At 37.4% G+C, this 24802-nt stretch overlaps 1 protein-coding gene across 2 annotated transcripts; it reads right to left on the bottom strand.

Moving 5' to 3' along the window:
- Positions 1-1870: 1870 nt before the first annotated feature.
- TpnC47D (Troponin C at 47D) lies at positions 1871-12695 on the bottom strand. Of its 2 annotated transcripts, none has more exons than XM_067775697.1 (4): positions 12536-12695; positions 9570-9744; positions 9242-9493; positions 1871-2156 (listed from the first exon to the last, which is right to left on the bottom strand). In XM_067775697.1, the coding sequence occupies exons 1-4, from the start codon at positions 12551-12553 to the stop codon at positions 2128-2130; spliced, it is 474 nt and encodes a 157-aa protein (XP_067631798.1). In that variant the 5' UTR covers positions 12554-12695; the 3' UTR covers positions 1871-2127. The 2 variants fall into 2 exon arrangements, with proteins under 2 accessions (XP_067631798.1, XP_067631799.1); XM_067775698.1 differs by lacking the exon at positions 12536-12695 and adding an exon at positions 12155-12307.
- Positions 12696-24802: the final 12107 nt, after the last annotated feature.

Below are 24802 nucleotides of genomic sequence, written 5' to 3'. Positions count from 1 at the left end.
TGATTCTAAAACGGCTTTTTTCCTTAAACCAATTTCCCTGTGAAACCGGTTTTTCTGAAAACCGATTTCTGATTAAAAAATTATTTATTTCCAAGATCTAGTTTACATATAACGAGATTATCTTCACTTTCGTACTTAACTCCTAATCGTCAATTATATAACTAGATTTCCCATATAAATTTTTCCCATCGATAATCGGCAATTATGAAAAAAATTTTAGACTTGAGGATTTGTTTTTTTTTTTTTTTAATTGAAACAGTTCCACCTCTCTCTTCCACCTCTAGAGAGTAATCTAGTTTCCAGAGGCGGAACATATGTATGTTAACGCGTAGTTTATCTATTGACGATATATGGTGAATTATCGCATGTGTAAACGTGGTCTAAGCTGATATCTTTTGTATCAAAATAATTTATTTTGAACAGCGAATTCTTTCCGGAAACCGATTTCTACAATAAAATCCTCACTTTTTTTGTAAAGTCCAAAGTTCTCTTTTTTTTTAAAGTGATTTTTACTGAAAAGCTATTTCTATTTAAAATTTTTTTTTTTGCGTACATATGTATGTATAAAAACTGTTTCCTTTCTACGCTACCTCTAAACTTTTGGAAAATCGTTTTGTTTTTTCGAAATGCTACCTTTTTAGTCTTAAGGATACACCATGTATATAAATTTAGCACAATTCGATCGGCGAAATGATTTTTTAACACTTGAAGCCATGCGCTTCCCACCGGTTGAAGTCGTGCTCGAAAACTTTAAACCTGTTTTTGTTTTTTTTTTTTTTTGAAACGATGTTTTTTAAAACGATGTGCAGTGTAACTCTTCCAATAATTGACGGATTTATACGTTTCTTAAACCAAAATTTTCGTAAATCTATCAGCTTGCATCTGACGTAAGATTATCACGTTAGAGGGAAAACATTTTTTTTATAAAAACTAGAACAATCAGAAACATAGATGAAAACGTAATTTTTTGCGGCATATCTCGCTATAGCTAATTTATAATAAAAAAATGTTGTGCATTGCAGACAGACGAGAATTGTGCCCACAACACTGCGTACCAGTTGTACTTGAGCTGTTGGATAGACTTCGTTCAAATGACTGTACTGACGTTGAAAAAGTCGAGAAATTCTTATCAAACATACTGCTGTATACTTATGAAAGCTATTGTTATGAATTTGCTCAACATTATTCAGTTTTCATCTTGAAAAATCCCTAATGCATATATGGTTAATTTAAGATCATGAAGGTGCCCTAACCCTTTTAACCCGACTTTCCATTTCATTTTCTGAGTATCTAAATATTTTCGTATTCCCAGTTTCTCTCGTAAAATCTATTTACTTCTGAATCTCGATTTCTTTCCCAAAATCGATATCTACCTTAACCCATTTCATTTTGGTACTGAAACCTTAACTCCTTCTGAAAATCGAGATCTTCTTCATACCCAAGTATTTTGTGAGTATTACCTTCTAAAGCCCGAATACTGTTGGAAAATCTGTCCTTAAAGAATCTAGCACCACTTATTAAGGGCCTGTGTAGGCTCGATTTAAATAGAACCAAATTTCAAAAATTTTGGTAAAAAAAACTCAATCCAAACAAAGTTGGTCTATTCCCGCCACTACGATTATCAATTATTTTGTTTTTCTAATAGAGTAAACAGTACAACCACATAAGCAGATAAACAGGGCTTTTATTGATTACATTTTTGAAGTTTACGAAATAATCTCGAAAATTGTTCATCTCCAAGACGGATCTTTACCCGTTCTGGCTTTGGTGACAGCAACACGGTCCAAAGAAGATTTCAAGAGACTCGTTTATTTTTTACATTTCGATTGACAAAAATTAAACCCCATACTGAAAAAAATCTTTAACTTGATTTTATATAAAAAAAATTTAAATTATTTATTTACGTTTCTTTTATGTTTTCTTTCATACAATCCACATTTAGCGGGAACAAATTCGTTGCAACAGCAAATTTCCATGCGTATTGCTTTAAATCTTCTTTCTCTGTTTAACATTCCGCTTCCATGTAATGAGATTTTCAAATATTTATGTAGATATAAATGTTTTCAGGTATATACAAGGATGAATTTAAAAATAAAAAAATTGGTACATAAATGTGAAAATAAATATTTATTCGCCAGTCATCATTTCCATGAATTCTGAAATGTAGAAAATAAGATAAAATTATTTTAAAAATATATAACAACGTACTATAAAAAATAATCTTAAATTAAAAGATTTCGTACGGGTATATCAGAATATTTTTTTTTCTTTCGGTAATTTTATTTTTATTTTTTTTCACAACAACAGTTTATGTGGCACAATCCCCTCCCACGCAAAACGTTCTCAAAGCATGGTAAATGAAAATGTGTATGTATGTGTGTGCTTGCTAGCCTTTTTATAGATTCTTGTATATTCATACAGATGTTTACATTTTTTATTTTAAACAGCATATGCGTTAGAATATCTTGAAGCATTTTTTGGAAACATAAAAATAAACCTTGGAGTCACTCAAACACACACACTTAGCAATTCTTTTATTTTACAAATTTCATTTGAATACAAAAAAATCATAAGGAAATAATTAATTGATGGTGATTTAATTACTCGAGTTTTGTTTTACTTTTTATTTTATTAAAGCGTTGAAAAATTGAGCAGTGAACACGAAAATAGCAGTGGCAGTTGTGTGATGGCAGCGTGGTCCGCCTACCACAACGAAGATCCAAAATTTTAAAAACAAGTTTTTTCACTTAGAAAACAAGTTTTCTAAGCGGAGTCGCCGATCGGCAGTGTTTGGCAAACAATCTCAGTGTATTTCTGCCATGAAAGGCTCTCAGTGAAAATTCATCTGCCTTGCAGGTGCCGCTTGGAGTCGACACAAAACATGTAGGCCCCGTCCGCCAATTTGTAGGCAAAATTAAAAGGACACGACGCAAATTGGAAGAGAGGCACTGCCATAAATCTCTTTGGACGTTATCGCATCTTACTTTTATCCTCTGGGCCTCTCTACTCCTTCTACAGCCCGTTCCTTCCAATTAATTTTTCGCCACTTACAACTCCCGATGATATTGTTTCTCCTTATCGTCCTGTTGTTGTTGTTATTGTTGCTGTAGCGATAGGCCGATGGCCGCGGGGAGTGTTATCAATGTTGATGGTCCTTTGCCGAATGCAGATCTGGTACGTTCCGGTAACAACCCCCATTAGATACTAGCGCCACCATCTCGGGACCGATTTTGTATGACCACATGAAACCTTCTAGGCCATCCCGCCCTCTCACCCCCTAGATCCATGAGGAATTTGTGCTCGCCAGAGCCTCGGGTGTTGAAGAAACAGGATTCGCCACGAATAGGTGAGGTTGACAATTGGGCTCGATAAGCTATATATTGCGCTGGTAAGCCCTTGAAAGGGATACGCTACACGACCCTTTGATCCGATTTGGTATTTTAGTAGTCTCTTACGACAGGCATACCTGCCCGCTGGGGGGTAACACTCATCGTCCGAACTAGAGCCAGTGCAACACATTTTTGTTGTTATTTTTTTAACAGTGCAAGCAATAGACGCGACAACTCACAAGTTTCAACAGGGTTGAACCATAGGAATGTCATATGAGGACACATCGCATACATCACACGTGTCGAGGTTGATTCTGGACAAGTAAGAGTTTAATATGTTATAGTATCTAGAACGAAGTCGGGCCAGAGTATCTCGTGTCTTCCCTGGTAGTCTTCTTTCTTCTTCTGCAAGGTTTGGATAGTGTGTGCGAAGGTGTTTACCTATTCTGTTTGAATTTGGTTTCGGGCGTTTTTATGCTTGTCTGGATCAAATGTGTGCCGGATCTCATTGCTACAATGTTCGGGTTTGTTGCAATTCAGAAAAACTGCATGTTCAATATTTTCTCCTTTCTTTTTTTGACTTCTTTTTCCCTATGTAGGTAATTTTCAGGGGTTTTAAGAAGACATCCCGTGGCAGTTCTTAGTGCTGTGTTTTGGCTGCCTTTTCCAGTGTGTTATTTTTAACCAGGCGACCAAGCTGGTGACGCGTAGCTTATGAGCGGACGGTCAATTGCTTTACAAATATCTTTTTCCCAAGCGCTACGGACAAGAGACTTAAGGATTTTGATGCGGTTTTATACTTAAGATACAATTTTGAAGGCATGCTTCTGAAGGTAAAAGTGTTTCGAATGTTACCCCTAAGATTTTTAGGTGACTGACAAGTGGTAGCATGAACGTCCAATATTTGCGTCGTTACGTCGTAAACAGAGTGGTCGATAACATTTATAAAGGTGGCACCAGCCCAGGCATGGATAGCACTGGACTAATGTCGTATTCATAAATATTCTTAGGCGACACACGGAGCACGTGGTAGGTGGACCAGGTCTCGATGAATCCGTCTTGGGAGAGTGCGAGCCTGTCGCAGGAGCTGCTGCTCGACATTGCTTATATACGTGCTACACATATTGTAGTGATGGATTGAAGCGGCCATTTCAGCAAGTGGGGTTACCGTGAGCCACAGCGGGCAGTTGATGTGGCCTGCAGAGCAGCGTTGCGGAGGTAAGCTAAAGCGTGAACCCCGGTGGTCGGGCTTGTACCTTAATGGTGCTTGTTAACAGAGTATACCGGGTCTACATACGGGAAAGGATCATCAATATAGTAATGTGCCGCAAAGAAATCTGCGCTCGTTTTTCTTTTGTCGGCTCATTCCAACCTTTTTATTTCTGTGCTAAAAGGGCCAATTACTATCATTTTAGCCCAACTTCGCATCTAGTGACTGAGTATGGCAAATGATTAGTAAAATTCTGTGAGAAAGCGCGCTTTTTTAAACGGTTTTATTTAGGTTGACTTGACAGGCTGCACGGCTGCACGACCGGTCGTACGAATTTTGTAATTAAAATTTAAGTAACTTCCCGCTAAGCAACAAGCTTGAAACTTGGAATATAGTTCAGAACTCGATGTCAATTCAAAAATACGAAAAAAAAATCGTCGCTAGGTAGCGCAAGGATCGAGATATTCACAAAAATCGTGTTTGTGGTTCGATTTGGCTCATATTTGGAACTTATAATACATACAAGAATAGAAAGTGACCTATGAAAAAAATTGCCGCTAGGTGGCTCGAGCTATTCACAAGAGTCGTATTTGTGATCCGATTTAGCTCATATTTGGAATATATAATACATACAAAAATAGAATGCGACCTATGAAAAAAAACCGCCGCTAGGTGGCGCAATGATCGAGATATTCACAAAAATCGTATTTGTGGTCCGATTTGGCTCATATATGGAACACATAATACATAAAAGAATAGAAGGCGACCTATGAAAAAATCGCCGATAGGTGGCGCAAGGATTGAGATATTCACAAAAATCGTATTTGTGAGCCGATTTGGTCCATACTTGGAACAAATATTACATAAAGTCCGGTAGAAGTGACATCAAAATATTTTGGAGTTGGAGGAGGGACAAGCATACGTGGCGCAGAGTCGAGTAAAGTCTTTGGAAGGATTATTTATTGAGGACTTAGATTGTAACAAATTGTCAGGAAAGAGTCCTTGTAATAATGAGTCACTAAATGAACTAAATAGAATGAGAAATAATAGGCAATTAAATAAAAACTAAAAACTTGAAAATAAAATAATTAAAAAAATTTTTTTAAGTTAGACGGTTTTATTGAAAACAATACTTACATGAAATAATAATAATACTAAAAATACTAGAAAATAATTAGGTTGCTCCTAGGTACTAGTCATCACACTCCTCATCAATCCAGGGCGTTGATCAGACAATTAAATAAAAGCGTTGGACGCGTCAAATTTCTGTTGATAGTTATTTATAAGACCAACTGAACCCTAATCACATTTTGATCAGGGGTGTGATGACTAGGGCCTAGAACCTTCGTAGTTATTATCTAGCTTTTAATATTATTATTACTTCATTGTTTTCAACAAAACCGTTCAACTTAAATTTTTTTTAAAATTATTTTATTTATTACAATCAGACGAAAGTCTTTTCACCTTGTAAAACCAAAATCAATTAACAAACCTAGTATAAAGATAAATGTCGACCCCACAAGTGAAATTGGAACGTTAAGTGCAACTAAAAATTTAATGCGGCCGCCGTGGTGTGATTGTAGTGTAATCCGTCTACAACATCGAAAATTATTGGTTCAATTCTCCGGCAGAATAACAGTAATAATTAAGAAAAAAAATTGTCTAAAATTCATCTGCCTGCAGATGCAGTCCCGCCAATTTGTAGGGAAAATTAAAAACGAGCACGACGCAAATTGAAAGAGAAGCTCGGCCTAGGTCTTCTTGAAGGCAAATCGCGCAAACTAATTATTATTTTATATATAAAATAAAATAATTTTAATATGATAATACTTCTTAAGGACGACATGAAAGCATCGTGGAAATGCGTAGAAGGGAAAATGAAAATTTAACTTTGTCTTTTTAATTCTCCGTCAAAATAAAAATTTTATTAAAATCTTTGCCCAAAAATTAAATATTACAAACCTAGTACAGTTTCCATTATCAGCAGGCGATCTGCAAGTATTTTACAAATAGCATATATCTAATCAATATCCTGGCACAAAACGTTATAAAATGAACATAAGACTTTTTGTGATCCAAGTCTTTGCAAAAAACACGTGGCAATAACTTTTAGCACTAAGTAAACAATTAATTTTCTCACCCCACATGCCTTTACTAATAGTTCAACAGCTCTCAAATATGAGATTAGAGGAAACAGGTGTCAGTCACTAATTTTTAGCACACATATTTGTTTAACTTTTTTTCTCTTTTCGAGGTCACTTATCTAAACAAAAAAACATCGATCCGCGTGCTAAAGTCAAAACATTTAACAAAAACAAATCAAGAAATATGGGTGGTTTCTAAAGAACAGAAAACTGCCTATTTTTTATGACTGGCGTTATGCCAAGAAAATTATTAAAAAAATGGCGTGACTATTAAAGCACAAATAACAACACACACACAGACATACAAAATACGATATATGTAAAAATAAAATTTAAAACATTTTTAGCTTTGGAGGGACTTTTTCGGAAAAAACATGATAATAAATTGCTATAAAGATCTCGTTTTAAATAAACAAAAAAATTAAATTAGTCGTGGTATGGCACAAATGAATATGGAACAAGTAAGGAAGGCTAAGTTCGGGTGTAATCGAAAATTACATACTCAGCTGCCAAATTACAGCTTGCAAAACTTTAAAATTAAAGTGGGCGGTGCCACGCCCATTGTCCTATTTTTTACTACTTTTCTATTCTGCGTCATAAGGTCAACCCACCTACCAAGTTTCATCGCTTTATCCGTCTTTGGTAATGAATTATCGCACTTTTTCGGTTTTTCGAAATTTTCGATATCGAAAAAGTGGGCGTGGTTATAGTTCGATTTCGTTCATTTTAAATGGGGATCTGATATGAGTGCCCAGGGATTTACTTACACTGAAAGAAAAAGACTGGTAAAATCAACCGAATGGATAAAAATTTACAGAAATTGACGGGTCAATTCAACCGAAATTTCTGTCAATTTTTATCCATTCGGCTGATTTTACCAGTATTTTTCTTTCAGTGTAACAAATTTCATTAAGATACCTCATTTGCTCAAGTTATCGTATTTACGGACAGATGGACGGACGGACGGATATGGCTAAATGAATTTATTTTTTCGCCCAGATCATTAGATCTGTGAGCTCTGCTCAGCTGTGAGCTCTGCTTAGCTGTGAGCTCTGCTCAGCTGAGTATAAAAATACCTCAACTATAACAGGCCAAATCAAATCAAGAAAACGTCGAACTGCATAACATTTTAAACCTCTTTTCCTGAAAAAAAAATAGATTCAGTTTTGAGTTTAGTGAGCCCATCCACACACTTGATATTTTTTTCTCTCTCAATATTTAGTTAGTTGGCGGCCACCGTGGTGTGATGGTAGCGTGCTCCGCCTATCACACCTTATGCCCTGGGTTCAACTCCCGGGCAAAGCAACATCAAAATTTTAGAAATAAGATTTTTCAATTAGAAGAAAATTTTTCTAAGCGGGGTCGCCGCTCGGCAGTGTCTGGCAAGCGCTCCGATTGTATTTCTGCCATGAAAAGCTCTCAGCGAAAACTCATCTGCCTTGCAGATGCCGTTCGGAGTCGGCATAAAACATATAGGTCCCGTCCGGCCAATTTGTAGGGAAAAATCAAGAGGAGCACGACGCAAATTGGAAGAGAAGCTCGGCCTTAGATCTCTTCGGAGGTTATCGCGCCTTACATTTATTTATTTTTTTTTTTAATATTTAGTTATTAATTTATAATATTCAGCTGATAGTTTTTTCTTTACAATGAAATCTATATTTTCCTTAACTTTTCTGCAGCAGACCAGTTTTTTATCTCGGCGCTTAACAAATACCTGCTTTTCAACGACAAAAAATATCACATGTGTCATGTGGTTGCGTTGCCCGTGTCGGTCGAGTGTGTAGAAATGGCTAATTTGTTGGGTATTATTGTGTCGATACCTTTTGTCAGTTATATATATATTGTAAACTCGATAATCTTTTAACGATTGTTTTAGCTATCAAACAAATCTATATCTCATCCAACATTGTGTCATTATTTCGTTTCCAATCACAAGTTTTAGTGCATTTCTCTTCTATTCCCAATTTCTTTCCATTTTCTCTTGTTTCCTCTCCTTTATATCTTCTGCCTCGCATTTTCTCTATTATCATTTCTATTTCTTATTCCTTCTTCTGTTCCTCTCCCACACCCTCTCTCTATTTTTCTTGTTCTGCCCCTTCTCCTTCATCCCCTCTTTGTATATCTCCTCTTTTCCTCTCGCTCTTTTGCCTAGGTCCCACTCCTTATTAAAAATCTCGCTAATACATCTTATTTGATACTTATACAAACACATTCCAGGGTCACCCTTGGCTAACATTTTGATCGATACCTTGAAAACGTGATCACATACGTACGGAACTATACGAAACCAAAGCAGACAATTTTGTATACCGGTTAGGCCGATATTGAGCTCTTTATTCATTTTTGTATGTAAGAAAAGGTATTAGAACAGTTATTATGCATTCAATTTCTTTTCATACCGAGCAATTATCAAGTGTACCATGGAGCTACCACTACATTTTGCCCAAAGAATCCCCGAATATCTGTCCCTTAAATCATTTTTAAATCGACTCCTATCCTTAATTCTCTTATATCGATATCGAACCAATTCCCTTCACATCCCAACTTCATTTACTTACCATCGAAATCAACGGTACCAGAACCATCGGAATCGATTTCCTCAATCATGATGTCTAACTCCTCATTGGTCAGCTGATCATCCAATTCACGTAGAATTTCACGCAAGCTAGCAGTTGGAATGTAGCCATTACCCAATTTGTCATACAAACGGAAAGCTTCACGCAATTCCTTTTGCATAGCTTCATCGTCTTCCTCAACAATAAATTTGGCAGCGAGTTGTACGAATTCTTCGAATTCCAAACGACCGGACTCTATGTAAAGTGAAGACGAAGACAAATTTAATATGAGCACATGTCTGAAGTGTTTCACTTTTTTGTAGTTACTTACTGTCTTCATCGACCTCCTCGATCAGTTCTTCCAAGATTTTCTTATCGAAGGGCTGACCCATAAGGCGCAGAATATCAGCGACCATTTCAGTTGAGATGCTGCCGCATTTTTGATGATCGAAACTGTTGAAGGCCTTTTGCAACACGGCAATTTGCTCGGGAGTCAGATCCTCATCCTAATATGGGAGTATTTATTTATAATTTTTAATATTACATATAACTATTTTTATGTTTGCTTATTTTCTATTAAAATATCAGTGAAGAGATTTTTTTTAAATCAAAGCACAATTCTAACGCTCGATACAAAATTTATTTTAACTGAGATCGCATATGACAAAATCAAAAAAAAAAACAAAAACAAACAAAAACCATTATTTCTATTGCTTCCATTTAAAAAAAAGAAAATCCCTAACACCGATACTGACAATACAACCGATTTTTAATTAAAATAAAAAAACGATGATTGTGATCGGGAAAGTTTAAGGACAAGAAATGCAACTACTTTTTACTTTCCTAATTGAGCAATCAAAAATCCAAGTGATTATACATTTCGAACAAAAAAAGTGATCAAAGGCTTTAAATCGAAGAATTGCTTTATCAGAGCTGATCAACCCATATACACTTGTGGCACTTTTGTTTTGTTTTGCCCACAGATACAAATTCACATTTTGAATATAAAAAAATTTCCTAGCACTTCCATATGCCCCCACATATGTATAAATTCGATTCAAATTAAAGTGCCTGAATTTCATATGAAAGTGCAAAGAAAAAGCACTTCCATAAGAAGCCAAGGCTCTTCGATATGATATTCAAATTCACACTAACAAATTGACAACAAAAAATTTGTTTAAAATATTGTAGCACTGAAATAAAAATTTTATTCAAAATTTACTCATTAAAAGGACCATAAAAATTCTTAGAACATTTAAAATAATTTTTTCTTTAATTTCAAAAAGTTTCAGTGTACATATAATTTTGCATATTTATTGTGTTTTGCACTTCAATGTAAAAATTTTGGGACAGCCCTGGCTATTATTTTTTGGGAAAAAACCTATTAACAACGATAAATGCATGAACAAATTTTGTTTGAATTTTTTAAATATAAACCACACATCCGAAATAGGCTTAAAGGACACGGGCTCACCCCTAGGCTCAAAAACGCTAATTTGCTAGTAATTTTTGGTCTGACATTTCAGGATAGGGCGGAACCGCGATTCGTAAGGTCAATTCTTGTAGCAGATTCGGTATTACCAGATCCGACCTTTTTCTTGTGTGATGGGATATGTACAAATATGTCGGTGAACCTGTTTCAAGTAAGAATCATATATGAGCTGTTGGATATTCTGAGCTGATTTGCACGGAACTAGTAGAAGCAGGAAAATAGTGATCCATTCGCTGTTTACGTTATGACGACGAGCAACATCGATATAAACAAGACTGACGTAACGGTATATAATCGAACTTCATAATATACATTCCAAATTTTTAAGTTTCATTCGATCTTCCGAGTTTACTGGCACGAGACCAGAGAGGAAGTATCGGCAATCAGTATAATATACGTTCCAAAGAGATATCCGAGCTTATTAGCATGTAATAAGTAGTAACAGTAAAATAGTTATCCCCTTCATCGTTTGCTTTATGACGACGAGCTACATCGATATAACCGCTTTGAATACAAACTATACCCGTAAGTGATGAAATATCGGCGATCCTTTTATTTTAGATTCCAAATTTATAAGTTCTGTTGGATCTCCCGAATTTACAACAACCACTAGAAACAAGGAAATATTTATATTTTTGAAACGCGTATGAAATATCGGCGATCTAACATACATTCCAGATTTGTGACTTTGTTCTTAAGAAAGTAATATCTCGAAACCAATAAAAGCAAGGGGATAGTTATCTTCTTCACCGTTGCTTATGAACCGAAGGATTTGCTTCATATTACAGCAAGATGTATTTTTGCAGTTTATTTGTCATGTCAAAAACAGCCATACCGCACTAAGCTCCAAAGCGACTGATGGTATTTCTTAGATACAGGAAAAAGTAAAATTATGGCCGATCTTTTTAAAATACATTCCAAACTTATAAAATTTGAATGTGCAGTCTAAATTGAAGGCAGCTATAATCTTGGAATTTTTTGAATTCTTTTAAAAACTACGGCATGTGCAATTTGCTAACAATTCAGCAAGCCGAAGCTCTACTTATATCAAACAAAAAACTCATTACAAAAGGTAGTGCAGTTAATACCATATCACACGATCACATCACCCGATCACATCCAGGAAAAAGATAAAATATCGGCAGTTTTTGATAAACATTCTAGATTTATAAGATTTCATTGTAACTTTAAAGTTTAGGCAGCTGTAATATTGAAGTTTTATATGACGAAAAACACTACATTCGTAGTTTAGTTGATAACACATCACACGATCACATGAGTGTTAATCATTTCGAATGTTGTGAAGGAAATTTTTTTTAAATAGCCATTTGACTTTATTTTAAACACAATTTCCTTGCAACCTAAGTCATTGTTGTAATGTTAATTATTGTTGTAGATTTTAATTATTTTAGCAATTATTTTACCATTTTGTTTAACTAAAAATTCTATGTTGCAAACCGGACCAAATTCTAAAACAGAATGACTGCATTTGCTTTCGCTTGCGCGCATTTGTGCAAAAATTGGGTTTATACGTTTTCCAAATTTTTTTGCAAATTTTTTAATGTTCTTTTTAATGGCATTTTATAATTGTTTTCAAAATTCGTATAGTTTTGTTAATGTGTCGCATGAATGCAATAATAACAAATACTAGCTAAATATTTTATACATTTTTATTTTATATTACGAGCAATATTTTGTGAAAAATGTTTTCTTCATCATATTTCATTTTTGCATATTAAATTAAATTATTTAATTTCATAAATAAAAATAAAAATTATACAAAAAAAACTGTCACATTCACTCACAATCAATGCGTCACTCATGTTGGCTGTGTGCGTTGTTTATTAGCAAAGTAACGGTAAAAGTGTATATCTTTTGATGATATTCTTATTGAAGCTGACTTTCGAGATATTTCACAGGCATACAAATGGCCTCTTCAGCGTCCGATTCTCAACTGAAATTAGTTTTACAAATTAGTTTTGACTACAAAAACATTTTGGAAAACAATGAAATCGTGTGCTAAAAGCCCATCAACAAATGCGTATATACATATATACAATTGTGTTTTTGAAATTAGAAGTAGGTAGGTACCACACTGAGGGGCTAAAATATAAAATGTAGAAAAAACTATAATTTCTACTTTTTTCCCATTACTGCGTACCCATATACACCCACATACATATCCATACACATGCGCTCACAATATTCTAACAGCTGGATAGTCTGGCATGAAACACTCACATTTAGCCATACATACATACAATCACCTACCTACACACATATATGTATAGATGAAATTCATGCAATCGAAAAACAATGAAATGGTGAAATTTTTCTTTATACCAACAGCAACAATCTTGTTGGTGGTGGAAACTTAGATTTTCATTGGTTTTTGGAAACGCGCTAGTGCAATGAAACAGTCAGTTTAAACACAGCAGCAACAACAATTCGGGAAATAAATAACATAAGGAAAATGAAGCAGAACACCCAACAACAATGTTGGATTGCCGCACACTTATGTATATAAATATGTATGTATGTATAAATTTAAAGTAAATTCGTTTTTCACAGCAGCATCAGCGCGATCACCAACAACAACAACAAGGTGTTGAAAAGCACTGTAAATTCAGATTTCTCCAACGTGTGGTTGGCACCTAAAGAATGTTCCATGATATTTTGTAGTGGTTAGCGATGCTTAAATACAATCAAATGATAAAATAAATATTAACGAAAATACTGTATTTATAATGATAGAAAAATTTACACATTCATACATATATGAACATAAATGACGGATATCGTGACGTATTGCGTACACTACATATACATAAACATATACGATCTTCCATTATTGAAAATCTAATTATGTTTCCTTTCCCACCTTCAGGCCTAAGCATTTTAATTGCACGTGAAGGACGTTGACTAGTTTGTATATGTTTGCTAGGGATCGTTATTTACGAACATGTGACTCGTAAAGTTTGACTCTGGTATGTTGGTGATATTCTATGTTGCTGTTGTTGTTGTAGCGATAAGGTTAATTCCCGAAGGCTTTGAGAAGCGTTATCGATGTGATGGGCCTTTGCCGGATACAGATCCGGTACGCTCTGGTTACACAGCACCATTAAGGTGCTAGCCCGACCATCTCGGGAACGATTTATATGGCCACATTAAACCTTCAGGCCATCCCTCCCTCACCACCCCCAAGTTCCATGAGGAGCTTGGGGTCACTAGAGCCGCGTCTGTTAGTGAAACAGGATTCGCCATGGATAGGTGAGGTTGACAATTGGGTTTCGAGAAGCTATATATTACGCTGGCAACCTGAAAAGGTTGCGCTACACAACCCCTTGAATCTGGTATTTTAGTCGCCTCTTACGACAGGCATACCTACCGCGGGTATATTCTAACCCCCTAACCCGCTGGGTTGATATTCTATGTCTTTTTCTTTAGTCTCTAATATATTCTCTGTAGCTTGTCCTATTCAAATGTGTTGGCATCCAAACAGTGGCGGATTTGAATATTCGCCGCCCCTAGGCAATACATAACTTGCCGCCCTTATTTTCACAATAACACTATTTAAGACAATTATTGCGATTTTCTGTGCTTTATTACAGTGTAGTTTGTTATTAATGAAATATATAACGAAATCAAGATAATCGACATTTGCATTAATGAGGTATTTAACCTTAACTTTTTTCCAAATATTCCTCATTTACATTTCTTTGCGTCTTGATTTTTCAGCTGCGAATTCGCAAGTGATATCATCCCAATCGATAGATAAAAATAATTTTGATTCTATCGTCAACAACGCAGGAGCATTCAGTTTGTCTTCGCTCAATAAAGATCTGAGGTAGTTCTGCACGCGTTTTAAAACAGAAAACGATCTCTCTGCGCTACAATTTACAATAGGAATTGCAACAAACATTCGCACATTAATGTCAACATTAGGGTAAGATTTATGCAAATTATCCTATCTCAGCGTTTTCAACAGTTCCAGCGGAGAATAATTTGAAATGTTCTTTTCGATACAGTATGCCTTGAAAAAGAGCATTTCACTTCCCAAATTTCCCTCAATATCTAGAGTGTAGTAGTTGCTCAATATAGTGGATTTCTTACGTAATTCTTCGTTGCTTAGATGTATCATATCAGTGAAGAGAGAAAATTTATCGCGCGAGACAAACAGAATACTATGTACTGCCTATTATTTGACGTACGACCAGACTTGACCTTCATATTTTATGCATTATAATGTGAAGATTGGAAGGGCTGAAGCTCAAGAATTGCATCGAATGCACGCTCGTTTTTTGGCAGTGATGTCAAGTGTGGTAACCTCTTCTTTGATTCTGATTATCAGGTTGGCGGGTCGGGTGTTACTTAACGCCAGGCGCAGGCGCGCTATTAGGTCTCTAAGGCGCGTGATTGGAAGTTTTGTGCAATTTTTTACGACTGCTATGCGGAAAAATAATTTACAGCTTCACTCTAATTAATTATAATATACAGCCAAAAATACTATTTTAAGTGCAACAAAATCCGAATGCAATTTTTTTGGATACTCTAACCATTACTTGTGTTTGTTTTTAATTTTTGCTCTTAGCTTTTAAATTTTTTTAATTGTTGTCCTTTGGGGCTTATCAACTATAGCTTTTTCTTTTTTTTATCCATTGTTTGAAGCTATGCTATATGCTACTTTCAGTTGTCTCCTTTAATATCAGTTCGGGTTCATTTCGGACTTTGCCAATTCATCAAACCGAAATTCGACACACAAGCATATCATTTGACTACAGGGAGTACCGTATATACAAGGTTGTAGAAGCCAAATTTTTTTAAAGTCCAAAAATTGCCATATATGGGCAAAATAAAATTTCAAGTAATGATTACAGTCTAAGATTCTGTCCATGATGCTGACATCCAAATTTTTGACTTAATTCAAGCATTTATTTTTATACCCAGCTCTACTTGTACATAATAATAATTATAATATATATAATAATAATTATATATATGGGGTATTCCATCCCATTTCGACCAATTTTGAACCCGACCCCTTTAGAATTGGCTGAAAGTTTTTCTTCTTTTTCTAGTTTACGAAAGACGTTTTTCAGAATTTTTTCAAATTTATTTTTTTTTCAAAATGCTATAACTTTTTCAAAAATTGACCGTTTGGGACATTTTTTTTTTTTTATTTTTAATTTGTTTTTAAACGTACTTTTCGGAAAAAATACAAAAAAATTTTTAAAGTTTATTTTTGTAATTTTTCAGTTTTTCGAGATTTTTCGAATTTCGCCATTTTTTTTTTTTTTTCTCATAAAAAACTTCAATCAATTCTGCAATCATCCCCACTAATCCCGGAGTGGGCCGATTATTATTATTTTTTTTTTGTATTTAATTGAAAAAAAAAAACTTTAAAAATTTTTTTGTATTTTTTCTGAAAAGTACATTTAAAAACAAATTAAAAGAAAACAAGTAAGGAAGGTTAAGTTCGGGTGTAACCGAACATTAAATACTCAGTTGAGAGCTATGGTGACAACACAAGGGAAAATAGCCATGTAGGAAAATGAACCGAGGGAAACCCTGGAATGTGTTTGTATGGCATGTGTATCAAATGAAAGGCATTAAAGAGTATTTTATTAGGGAGTGGGCCATAGTTCTATAGGTGGACGCCATTTAGGGATATAGCCATAAAGGTGGATCAGGGTTGACTTTAGAATGCGTTTGTACGATATGGGTATCAAATGAAAGGTGTTAATGAGTATTTTAAAAGGGAGTAATCCTTAGTTCCATAGGTGGACGCCGCCATAAAGGTGGACCAGGGGTGACCCTAGAATTTGTTTGCACAATATGGGTATCAAAGGGGGCTAAGATACTTGGCTTGGATATCATAAGTGGTTTCAGGCTCTGGATCAGGGACTGATATCAGTCTTAGACCGGCCATAGTGACGAATGTCACGCGTGATTAGTTATCACGTCCTGCACGAGGTGCCCCTGCTTCTACTGATAATGGCGGATCTAGAGAGGACAACTCGATAAAACCCGCACCCCTTGAGTCATTGTGCCGAGCTCAGGGGAGGGAGAGTCAAGATCGGTACACAACGGTGACGAACTGGACTGTTTTAGGACTTTGATTTCACATCACATTTTGACTTGATGACATTGGGCTGGTAGGTGCGGTATTCTGCCACTTTAGTAGGTCGGGGTGAAACCCTACCAAAATGGCTGGTAGGCCAATGCTGCACCTGCCCACGTCCCGTTAAAACCGTGGCGGGCCTCAAGGTACGTTCCGGCTCCGTCGCCGTTAAGTTGGTGGTGTAGGTGCGGTTGAAGATTTTCCCGCTTCGCGTCCGGTCTGGCTCTGAACGCATTACTCATAAGGTAATGCGTCAGCCCTCGCGTGGCCTCCCTGCGTAGCATAGATAACCACGAGATCGTTAAAGGGCGACTACACAATCGGCTCCGGATAGCGGCCTTGAGGGGGGACTTTTTTAGAATGGATAATACTAATACGAATCCGCCAAGGATGGGGTGCGGAAGAAGAGCGCTTTTGATGGAAATCCGTCAAATCAATCTTCAGCACTCTAAGGCGGCTTCCGCAAATTTGGTGCTCTGCCTTGAAAAAGGCGGAGTGGATATAGTCCTTGTCCAGGAGCCGTGGCTGAGTAGTAACGGCAGTAAGATTTCTGGATTAAGGACTGGAAAATTCAACACCTTGGTGCTTGGGGAGGCAAGTAGGCCTAGATCCTGTGTGCTTGTTAAAAAAGAGATTAAAGCTTTTATTCTCTCTAATTTCAGCAATGCTGACGTAACCACGGTCTGCCTCGAGCGAGGAAGTAATGAAATGTGGGTGGTCTCAGCGTACATGCCCCACGGGGACGTAGTGGGACCACCACCTGCGATACTGGGTGAAATCACCGCTGAAGCAAGGCGGAGAGGTGTTGGCGTGATCATCGGTGCCGATGCAAATGCCCATCATAGCATTTGGGGAAGCTCGGATACCAACACTAGAGGTGAGTCTTTATTTACTTTTATTGTAGATGAGGGACTTTGTATATGTAATAGGGGGAATGACCCGACTTTTATTACTGCGTTAAGGGAGGAGGTCCTGGACCTCACCCTGGTTAGTAGAGAACTGGAAGGTCGGATATCTGGATGGAGGGTTCTCAACGAGCACTCCTTCTCTGATCACCGATATATTCAGTTCTCAGTGAACGAAGAACGTCCCGGTAAAATATCTTTTAGGAACCCTAAAAGTACTAACTGGGACTTGTATTGTAGGAAGCTGGGAGAGCTACTGTCTGCGGTGCCTATCATTAGTTCGGGCCTGTCCGAATCTGAGATAGACGTTCTGGTGGAAAACTTCACCTCGGCAAGCAATAGCGCCTTTCAGCTGTCCTGCCCATTGAAAACTTACAGGGGGAAGGGCAAGCCGCCCTGGTGGTCGGATTCTCTTGATGACCTAAGAGCGTCCAGTCGGCGGCTCTTCAACAGAGCCAGGAGGAGTAAATTACCCTCGGACTGGGAGCTCTATAAGGTGAGTCTGGGGATTTATAAATATGAAATAAAGATAGCCAAGCGAGATGCATGGCGAAGCTTCTGCGAAAACGTAGAAGGCTGCAATGAATCCGCGAGATTTAGAAAATTACTCTCTAGGAACCCCGCTCCTCTGGGGTATCTGAGAGATGATGGTGGGGACTGGTCGATGAGTAGCGAGGAGTCCCTAAGGCTTTTACTGGGCAATCATTTTCCCGATGTCCCAGTTGCGCAGGGATCTTCGCCTGCATGGTCGGCGGTCGTTGGCCATGCAGAAGTGCCTGCCATTCCAATACGGGAAAGTCAGATAACCTGGGCTATAGGGTCGTTCAAGCCCTATAAGTCTCCGGGCCCGGATGGAATCATTCCTGCGCAGCTTCAAAGGTCTTTGGGGATTTCCTGCCGCTGGTTGGCCATCATATATACTAACTGCCTCAGGCTTAACTATATCCCGAAGTCTTGGCACACGGTTAGGGTTATTTTCATTCCGAAGGCCGGCAGAAGCTCTCATGTTTCACCTAAGGATTTCAGGCCAATCAGTCTCTCGTCGTTTCTTCTTAAGACGTTTGAGCGGTTGATTGACCTGTACCTACGGGAAAGCATACCTCGGGGGTTACTGTCGGCTTCACAACATGCGTACTGCAAGGGCAGATCGACGGAAACGGCTCTCCATTCGATTGTAAAGCAAATAGAGGGGTCCCTAGAACACAAAGAGTATGCTCTGGGTGCCTTTCTAGACATCGAGGGAGCTTTTAACAATGTCTTACCGGGGTCAATCGAAAGAGCTCTGGTGGGTTTAGGAGTCGAGGCGGCTCTGGTTGAATTTATTAGCAAACTTCTATGCGGCAGAATTGTCGCAGCGGAGTGGGGAGGGGCCATAATTAAGAGGAAGGTGTGCAGGGGCACGCCACAGGGGGGTGTCCTATCTCCTCTCCTCTGGGTTGTGGTAGTAAACGAGCTTCTTGTGGAGCTGGAAGCCAATGGTTGTCGGGTGGTTGCCTATGCAGATGACCTCGCTATCCTAGTCAGAGGAAAATTTCTGGGCGCCCTGCGCGATGTTCTTCAGGGCTACCTGGATACTGTGGCTAGGTGGGCTGAATCATGTGGATTGGCGGTCAACCCGGGAAAAACGGAATTGGTCCTTTTCACAAGAAGATATAAGGTGCCCGATTTCAGAACTCCCTCGATTGGAGGGGTACCGTTGGTACTTTCTGATAGGGTTAAATATTTGGGGATTGTTTTGGACAAGAAACTGTCCTGGAGACCCAATGTGGAAGATCGGGCCAGGAAGGCCGCCATTGCCTTGTACTGCTGCAGAGGAGCTATCGGAAAGAGATGGGGACTCTCGCCAAGAATAGTACACTGGCTTTATGAGATGGTGGTCAAACCGATTCTGCTATATGGGTGCTGGTCTGGTGGAAAGCACTGGACATGGCGAGCACCTCAAAAATGTTAGTGTCAGTGCAACGGACGGCGCTGATCGGTATCAGTGGCGCTCTCAGAACAACGCCTACCTTGGCACTGAACGTCATGCTGAACATATACCCAGTAGATATTGCGGGAAAGGCGGCCGCGGCAAGGTCGTTGGTCAGGCTTCGTGATATGGGATATAGACTTTCTGACCGCGGACACTCTAGCCTTCTTACCAGTTTCGACTTCATCCCGGACAGAACGGACTACTGTATGCGATAACAGCTCCCTATACAACCTTCACCCCAGTTATTCCAGAGAGAGAGGATTGGGGAAGAGGAATTATCTGGGGCATGGGACCGGTTAACTTGTTCACGGATGGGTCAAAGCTGGATGGAAAGGTTGGTGGGGGGGTCTTTTGTCAAGAGCTAAATTTAACCCGCAAGTTTAAGTTGGCTGATCACTGCAGTGTATTCCAAGCGGAAATTGCTGCGATTAAGGATGCGGTGGATGGAATGCTATCCAGTGCTACCACGGTTAGGGAATTTAACATTTACTCTGATAGCCAATCGGCTATCAAGGCCTTGAGCTCAACTACAGTGCGATCGAGGGTGGTCTGGGAGTGCCTAACTTCGCTTGCGATTGCATCGAATTATTTTACAATTAAGATTATCTGGGTCGCGGGCCATAGTGATATCCCGGGTAACTGTCAAGCGGATCTCTTAGCCCGCATCGGTACAACTGAACCGGATGAAGATGGCTGTAGGGACTTCGGGATCCCGCTGGCCACCTGTGGATTGCTCCTCCATAGCTGGGCCTCGAATCAGCTCAGCAAACGTTGGGCGGATACCACGTCTTGCAGGGTAGCAAGATCTTTCTGTCCGAAAGTGGATGGCAGGAGGTCTGCTGAAATAATTGGGTTCACTAAGGCTCACCTATCAATGGTCATTGGGGTTTTGACAGGGCACTGTCCCATGGGTATCCATGCGGTACGTCTCAATATACTGGAAACTCCATCCTGCTGCAGCTGTATGGAGGATGATGAGGTGGAATCACCAAATCACTTTATGCTTGATTGTCCAGCTTTTGCCAGAATTAGGCGAAAGTACTTCGGTCGCGACTCACTTGGATCTCCCGAGGATATATCCAAAGTTGAGATCGGTAACATTCGGAGCTTTATCGTTGCTACCCAACGATTCTCTAAGTAGCTGGATCTAGGTCACCGTTATTTTTGGTGTATGTGGTATCACAACGGACCTTCGTGTTGTCCAAGTGAGCTATCCTTATCAGGGCAGCTACCACCTAACCTATCCTATCCTATGGGTATCAAAAGAAAGGTGTTAATGAGTATTTTAAAAGGGAGTAATCCTTAGTTCCATAGGTGGACGCCGTTTCGAGATATCGCCATAAAGGTGGACCAGGGGTGACCCTAGAATTTGTTTGTATAATATGGGCATCAAACGAAAGGTGCTAATGAGTATTTTAAAAGGGAGTGGGCCTTAGTTCTATAGGTGGACGCCGTTTCGAAATATCGCCATAAGGGTGGACCAGGGGTGACGTTAGAATATGTTTGTACGATATGGGTATCAAATAAAAGGTGTTAATGAGTATTTTAAAAGGGCGTGGGGCTTAGTTCTATAGGTGGACGCCTTTTCGAGATATCGCCATAAAGGTGGACCAGAGGTGACTCTAGAATGAGTTTGTACGATATGGGTATCAAATTAAAGGTATTAATGAGAGTTTTAAAAGGGAATGGTGGTAGTTGTATATGTGAAGGGGTTTTCCAGATATCGACCAAAATGTGGACCAGGGTGACCCAGAACATCATCTTTTGGATACCGCTAATTTATTTATATATGTAATACCTGCTAAGATTTTAAGGGTTTTTTATTTCGCCCTGCAGAACTTTTTCATTTTCTTATACTTAATATGGTAGGTGTCACAACCATTTTATATAGTTTTTTCTAAAGTTATATTTCGCGTCAATAAAACAATCCAATTACCTTACCATGTTTCATCCCTTTTTTTGTATTTGGTATAGAATTATGGCATTTTTTTCATTTTTCGTAATTTTCGATATCGAAAAAGTGGGCGTGGTCATAGTCGGATTTCGTTCATTTTTCATACCAAGATAAAGTGAGTTCAAGTAAGCACGTGAACTAAGTTCATTAAAGATATGCCGATTTTTGCTCAAGTTATCGTGTTAACGGCCATGCGGAAGGACAGACGGACGACTGTGTATAAAAACTGGGCGTGGCATCAACCGATTTCGCCCATTTTCACAGAAAACAGTTACCGGCATAAAATCTATGTCCCTACCAAATTTCAAAAGGATTGGTTAATGTTTGTTCGACTTATGGCGTTAAAAGTATCCTAGACCAATTAAATGAAAAAGGGCGGAGCCACGCCCATTTTGAAATTTTCTTTTACTTCTGTATTTTGTTGCACCATATCATTACTGGAGTTGAATGTTGACATAATTTACTTATATACTGTAAAGATATTAAATTTTTTGTTAAAATTTTACTTAAAAAAATTTTTTTTTAAAAGTGGACGTGGTCCTTCTCCGATTTTGCTAATTGTTATTAAGCATACACATAGTAATAGGAGTAACGTTCCTGCCAAATATCATCATGATATCTTCAACGACTGCCAAATTACAGCTTGCAAAACTTTTAAATTACCTTCTTTTAAAAGTGGGCGGTGCCACTCCCATTGTCCAAAATTTTACTAACTTTCTATTCTGCGTCACAAGTTCAACTCAGCTACCAAGTTTCGTCACTTTATCTGTCTTTTGTAATGAATTATCGCACTTTTTCGGTTTTTCGAAATTTTCGATATCGAAAAAGTAGGCGTGGTTATAGTCCGATATCGTTCATTTTAAATAGCGATCTGAGATGAGTGCTCAGAAACCTACATACCACATTTCATCAAGATACCTCAAAATTTATTCAAGTTATCGTGTTAACGGACGGACGGACATGGCTCAATCAAATTTTTTTTCGATCCTGATTATTTTGATATATGGAAGTCTATATCTATCTCGATTCCTTTATATATGTACAACCAACCGTTATCCAATCAAACTTAATATACTCTGTGAGCTCTGCTCAACTGAGTATAAAAAAAGATCCCAAACGGTCAATTTTTGAAAAAGTTATAGCATTTGGAAAACAAAAACTTGTCCAACTCAAAATAAGTTATGAATTAAAAAAAAAAAAAACGGTGTTTTTTCAAAATGCTATAACATTTTCAAAAATTGACCGTTTGGGATCTTTTTTTTTAAATTTGTTTTTAACTATACTTTTCGGAAAAAATACAAAAAAAATTTTAAAGTTTTTTCAATTAAATAAAAAAAAATAATAATAATCGGCCCACTCCGGGATTAGTGGGGATGATTGCAGAATTAATTGAAGTTTTTTATGAGAAAAAAAATGGCAAAACTCGAAAAATCTCGAAAAACTGAAAAATTACAAAAAAAAAACTTTAAAAATTTTTTTGTATTTTTTCCGAAAAGTACATTTAAAAACAATTTAAAAAAAAAAAAAAAGGATCCCAAACGGTCAATTTTTGAAAAAGTTATAGCATTTTGAAAACAAAAACCGTGTTTTCTAAAAATTCATAACTTTTTTTGAGTTGGATGAAAAAATTTGAAAAAATTCGGAAAAACGTCTTTCGTAAGCTAGAAAAAGAAGAAAAACTTTCAGCCAATTCTAAAGGGGTCGGGTTCAAAACTGGTCGAAATGGGATGGAATACCCATATATATAATTATAAAAATTAATTATAATACCCAACTTTGATTGGATAACGGCTGGTTGTACAGGTATATAGGAATCGAGATAGATATAGACTTCCATATATCAAAATCATCAGTATCGAAAAAAAATTTGATTGAGCCATGTCTGTCCGTCCGTCCGTCCGTCCGTCTGTCCGTTAACACGATAACTTCAGTAAATATTGAGATATCTTAACCAAATTTGGTACACGAGCTTGTCTGGACCCAGAATAGATTGGTATTGAAAATTTGCGAAATCGGATGATAACCACGCCCACTTTTAATATATATAACATTTTGGAAAACACAAAAAACCTGATTATTTAGTAAATGATACGCCAAGGATGTTGATTTTACGTGTAGACTGATATTGAGACTATTGATAAAAATTTGAAATTTTTTTTTTAAATTTGCGTGGCACCGCCCACTTGTTGTTAAGCCTATCGTAACGAAATTCTGCAGAGAAGTTGCCTTTACTATAAGGAATGCTTTGAAGAAAAATTTACGAAATCGGTTAAGGACCACGCCCACTTTTATATAAAAGATTTTTAAAAGGGTCGTGGACGAATAAACTAAGATATATATTTGCAAAAAAGAGCTTTATATCAATGGTATTTCATTTTACAAGTGGATTTATAACAATAAATAGGGATAACTTCAAATTTTAAAAAATGAGAGTGGCAACGCCCCTTGTATGACTAAGCAATTGTCTATGTTTCGGGAGCCATAACTCGAAGAAAAATTAGTTGAGAATAGAACCATATGTATATGCATTATTGCGCAGCCTTGTAACACTATTAAGCACTTAAGCACACAAAACAAAAAACAACAGCATTTCAAGTGTACAGCTGGGTATGTAATATTCGGTTTCACCCGAAGTTTCCTTAATTGGTTGTTATAAATTATATGATTTTTCATCGATCGAAGCGGATTTCAATTTCTGCTCGCCTTTTTTTGTAATCACAACTCGGCTAAAGATTACAAGAAAACTTTTGGCAAGTTATATTGCTTCATATTAAAAAGCCACTATAATTCCGTATACCATATACAAATATATGTGTATTGTAATCTATAAAAAGGGCTTTATCAAAACGAGATTGATGATGCACGAACTGACTTTTTATAGGATGCAAATAAAATTTGATAAGATGCTCACTCCAAATGGATATTGCATGAAATACGATTGTATTATTTGACACCGCGGCTAAGGCAGTTCACTCAGTGAAGATATTATACCAAGAACACTACTTCCGATAGTTGACAATTGAAATAAACAGCTATTGATTTACGACTTTTCGAAACTTATAATTTTCTTCTATTATATGTCGACGATGCCACGCCTATTTTGCCAAAATTTTATCCAAT

Source organism: Eurosta solidaginis, chromosome 3, assembly GCF_040869045.1.
Source record: "Eurosta solidaginis isolate ZX-2024a chromosome 3, ASM4086904v1, whole genome shotgun sequence".
NCBI classification, from domain to species: domain Eukaryota; kingdom Metazoa; phylum Arthropoda; class Insecta; order Diptera; family Tephritidae; genus Eurosta; species Eurosta solidaginis.
This window is presented reverse-complemented; position numbering and strand designations above follow the sequence as displayed.